Source organism: Trachymyrmex septentrionalis, unplaced genomic scaffold (assembly GCF_001594115.1).
Source record: "Trachymyrmex septentrionalis isolate Tsep2-gDNA-1 unplaced genomic scaffold, Tsep1.0 scaffold22, whole genome shotgun sequence".
NCBI classification, from domain to species: Eukaryota; Metazoa; Arthropoda; class Insecta; order Hymenoptera; family Formicidae; genus Trachymyrmex; species Trachymyrmex septentrionalis.
The window spans coordinates 2,517,261-2,522,315 of NW_017305375.1; the positions used below are offsets into that span (position 1 = coordinate 2,517,261).

Sequence of the window (5,055 nt, forward strand, 5' to 3'; positions counted from 1 at the left end):
TATATATATAAGAATAAATTTTTTTGTTTTTAAAATACATACTTTAATTTTTAGATATTATTATAATATAATTAATGCAAACGTTAATGTTAAATCAAGAGCAGACAAGATTTGCATTAACTGATCAATTATTAATTGATCAATCGCTATTTGGATTTTGGAGGCACTTTTGCAATGAAAAACATGGATATTTATATTTTCTTAGGACGGATCCGGAGTCAGATGAATATTTCGATGAACTCTTTAATATTTTCCTTTTGAGAGAACGACCTGTCAGGTATGTTCTGTTGTTGCATAAATAATTTAAGATTATTTTAATCTACTAATTTTTGCAAAGTAACACCGTTACTACAAGATTTTATTAATTTCATGTGTTTGCCATAAGTCGTAATATCGCCGATTAAAAAAAATTATCAACTAAGTTGAAATTCGTTTCTAATTAATTCATTTTTTTAAGCTTTCCTATCGTATTTGCATGTTACATAATACTTCACACATTTAAACATAACGACGCTAAAATTGATAAACGCTTCTTAAAACTTTGCAAATGAAGATTAACGACACTTATGTTCGTCATATAATAACCATGACGACAAAATAACGGCTAGCACAGGTTCAAAGCCGGATTTTAATTTTATTCGTACTCCTAAACTCCATCTTTGTTGCATAATATAAATCCGCAAAATCCGGATTGCGAGAAAATTAATGTTTAGTTAAATTTAAATATCCGCTTTAACGGAATGAGATATTCCTATTTTTACAGAGAGAAGCGGGAACCTACGCCGGGAGAAGGAGTTGGAAACAACGGAATACAAATGGTTCAGTATGCTATGCCAGAGAGAGGTACTCTGAAGTCATTGTCAGCTCAGCCACCAAGTCCGAATGATTCCCTATCGCGAAGTCCAAGGTATAGAGATTTATTCAAAATAATAAACATCATTTAGTTTAGAGCCTAATCTATAATGTGTTCTTTGCTTCCTGTTTCTTACTTTTTATCTCTTGACTTTTTTCCGTTTCTTGCAATCGTTTTATTAACGATCGTGTTTCTTGTCATGTGTTTTTTATCTTTTCCGAAGTTCGTCAACATTTATCTCGGGCGACAGAAACAAAGAAACAGGTTTAGAGGCAAAAAAGCAGAGATAAAAAAAAATGGCAAAAAGCAAGAAACAGAAAATAAAGAGCGCATTATAGATTAGACTTAATTCTTTATAAAAAAAAAAGCTTCGTTGCAGATGAAAAATTTTGTTTATTAGAAAATTCGCGAATTTTTCATTGGAACGGATGAAAAAAATACGGGCCAGAGGGGGAAGGGGGAGGGAGGGAGATGCATTATCGTGCATCTTTTTACGAAATTCAAATGCGTGCAAATGTGATACCGGTTTCGATTTCTAGAAATCTATGAGCGTGAACAACATTCGATGAATATTCAAATCATTTATTTTCCATCGGAACCTCTTTCTCGAGATCCTGTTTCAGATAAAATATAAAAAAATAAAATCATCAGAGATTATCTCGTTTATTACGTAGCTGGCATAGAGCAGAACATCATTTCTTAGTAAGAGAACACTCTATGTACGCGCGCAACTTGCAAGCAGATTCATTAATCAAAATGAATGTGCTAACGTGCTTTACTACTGTACGGTAATTATTTCCAGTAAAATACACTTCAATGCAATCGCATTGCGAATCTATTACGTGGAAGTCGTAAAAAGCCATTCGTATGATCGAGTGAATTTTTCTTCACTTTTTACAAGAATTGAAATTACGCAAGAGTATATAATTGCAAACATAGTAGCTATATACTGTTTATATAGGACACTTTTGATTACTGAACTGATGACGACAAAGTTTTAAAAGACTTTTAAAGAATCTAAACAGTATAAAGACTCGATAGACATCATTAAAAGTTAAAAGAATTTGAACAAGTTAAGAGAACTTTTTACTCACTAGTGTCTCTTAAGTTTGTGCTACACTAAGCAATATTTGGAGATTGAAGATTACAAATTGGAGATTAGAATTCAACCAATCAGAACAAATTAAAATTAAAATTATCTGATTAACTGTTCGAATTCTAATCTTCAATTCGCAATCTTCAATCTCTATATGCATAGTATGACATAAACTTAAGAGATATCAGCAAGTAAAAAGCTCTTTCAACTTCTATGAACACATCGTAATATGACGCAAACTTTACACATTTCTCTGTATTTCAAGCAATGGTTCAGTATGACAGTCCAGTTTTTAAATACTGATTAATAGTGTTTTCGGGTGCAGTGGGTTTGAATCTAATCCAGATCGGTTAACCCGAAAATACCCGACCTCGTTCAATCAGAAACCAAAGACGTTAATAATTCGATCTGGGTTGAATTCGAAACCATTGCACTCGAAAATGCTATATAATATTTTTAATATAAATTTTCTAATATTACTTGTAAGAATCTCCGGTGAACGCTGCAATCCATATATTCGTCCAAATCCGCCACCCTACGCCGGACCAAGCAACTTGTAAGTATTTCCGATCGCGATTTTTACGTAATTACGTTCTAGATCCTAATCCACGTATTACGTATCCGGTTTTGTTTCGTGTTCATAGTGCCGGTCTACGCGCCGATTTCTGACTACACGAGCAGCCCGCGAAAACCTGGTTCTGCTAAGTGAAATATAATTCGCGGGCGGCTTTCAACTTGACGTTCCGAGAAAGGTATGAGCCGAGTATTGCAAACTCATCGAAACCAGCTCCAAATTTGCAAGTTGAATCACATCAAATACGCACGTCGCTTATTATCGGTAACCATAAACACGTATTGCGTCACGCCTTCCGAGCAATATATCAGCGGTTTGTGTTACGATACATTAAGTGTTCCCTCTGGGAAGTCGATTTGCGTTTAAACAATTTTTCGGAATTTACAATTCCAATAGAATAGAATAAAATAATAAATAGGATAGAGAGAGATGCGTTACGATTATACAGGAGAGCATTTTTTTCGAGGAGCATTGTGCCCAATAACTCATATTGTAACGATAAAATGAATAACGTATGAGATTATTATACTTTATAATAACTGTAGCGAAGTTCATATCGATGAAATAATTGTGTAACACTGTAGAAACATTGTGCTTTAACATTTGCTCTCATATTGACAATAGGCAATCGAAAGTGAAATTATTTATTTCGTTAACAATGTATAATAATATATTCTATGAAAAAGTAACTTTTGTAAGTATTCTGTTCTGGAAATTGTACTTCATAACGATTTTAGTGAAGGTTGTATTAAAGAAATAAATGTGTAACACTAGAAACATTGTGCTTTATATTAATATTTCTTCTCATGATAATAAGCAACCAAAAATGGAATTGTTTCAATATTTTAACACTATATATACATAATATATAAATTCCATGAAAAAATAGCTTTTGCGTTCTGTCCTTGTCGGTTTTAAAGGGAAACGAATAATTAACGTTTACTTAAAAGATAAACATTACTTGACGAATTAAGAATCATTTATCGTTCGCTAAAACGGTCATTAAAATCATCTTGATGTACGAACGTACCTCGATTATTATGTTCAATTGCTTGCATTACGATAAAATAAATATTATGTAACACACTTTAAATTGTACTACTTCATAATAACTGTAGCAAAATTTTTGTATTGAAAAAATAAATGACTAAAAACGTTGTGCTTTAATATTTGCTCTCATATTAATAATAGAAAATAAAAAATAATATTAATCCTTTTGTTAACAATATATAAATTTTATAAAAAATAAATTACGTTTGTTCTTATCAGCTCCAAAAAGAAACGAGTAATTAAAGTTCACTTAAAAGAAAAATGTTATTCGGCGGAACTAAGAATTGTTTATCGTTCGCTAAAACGGTCATTAAAATCGTCTTGACGTACATACATACCTCGATTAGTCGTAATCGTTAATCTTCTATCGGACTCCATATTTGGAAAAAAACAGATTGGGTGCGAAGGGTCTGCGAGGTAGGACGGGAATTTGAAGTAAGAACGAGACATGAAAGTGTGGATCTGTAAAGGATGCAAAAGCAGATTGGATGAGAGATTTTTTTCGTTCATGGCTTGAGCGGACGATCGAAAGCTAACCTTTCACTTTCCAACGGAGGATTCTTCAAGGCGCACAGCCGCGGGAGAGACGCGAGATTCAAATTTCGATGCGGCACTGGCGCACCCGGCGTTTGTTTACGTTCTCAACCTGATCCAACCCAGCCTGACTTGACGCTGGACAGGGACGCGCATGCGCCGCGCGTCACCGCTATTCAACAGGAGCGCTCGACGGAGTCGCGCGACGTGTGTGTATACTGTATCGTGATCATCGGCGTTTCGTGATCGCAGCGAGATTCGGCAGACGAGACGACGAGGTTGTGCGTCAAGGAGGCAGAACTCATCGCACACGCGAAAACGCGAATTCGACGAATTTCAAACCGCGCCCTCCGTCCTATGAGTCATGGCTGGTATCGTACCACTGTCTGGTAGATCCGGCAGAAAACAGTGGACGCTTCATGGTAATCATCGCCGGGGTGGCTCGGGGGAATGCGAACGCACCCGGGGATCGCCTGGGCGAGGACGCGTTCGACTTCACGTTTCAAGACGCGCACGTGATTCGCAATAAAAACGGCGCGATATTCGACGCGTTCCAATACCCGTCTCTTGAACGGACAAGTGTGAATCGTCGAACAATGGAAATTAATCTCTGACAGATCTCCATTTCGCATTGCGAAATTAAATGAATCTCGGAAATAAACAATTAGCTAATTAATCTCTTGTTAAAAATTGTCCTTATTTTAATGCAGTATCAATAAAGACATGTCATTAATTGCCTATTGATATGTATAATTATCTATATATATATTATATTGACAAAAATTGTTTATTTAATTAAATTAATTTAAGTCGTCTTTTTATTTCTTTCGTTGGAGGATGTATGTATTTAAGAAAGAATAAAATTGAAAATAAGTAAATAAAATATGTATTGAAATAGAATGATACAAGAATAATACAAAAAGTTATCATGAAGCAATATATATATAT

At 34.6% G+C, this 5,055-nt stretch overlaps 2 protein-coding genes across 3 annotated transcripts in view; both read left to right on the plus strand.

Annotated features, from left to right (window-relative positions):
* LOC108748338 (alpha-sarcoglycan) overlaps positions 1-3,229 on the plus strand; it is a 26,993-nt gene extending 23,764 nt beyond the window's left edge. The window contains exons 9-12 of one of the 2 annotated variants that reach the window (XM_018486426.1): positions 206-277; positions 764-907; positions 2,437-2,505; positions 2,594-3,229. In XM_018486426.1, coding sequence (XP_018341928.1) covers positions 206-277; positions 764-907; positions 2,437-2,505; positions 2,594-2,618 — 310 coding nt within the window. In that variant the 3' untranslated portion in view covers positions 2,619-3,229. The remainder of the gene's footprint in view (positions 1-205; positions 278-763; positions 908-2,436; positions 2,506-2,593) is intronic. The other variant, XM_018486427.1, reaches the window with a different exon arrangement.
* Positions 3,230-4,284: 1,055 nt separating this feature from the next.
* LOC108748254 (wolframin) overlaps positions 4,285-5,055 on the plus strand; it is a 4,244-nt gene continuing 3,473 nt past the window's right edge. The window contains exon 1 of the mRNA XM_018486289.1: positions 4,285-4,529. Coding sequence (XP_018341791.1) covers positions 4,472-4,529 — 58 coding nt within the window. The 5' untranslated portion in view covers positions 4,285-4,471. The remainder of the gene's footprint in view (positions 4,530-5,055) is intronic.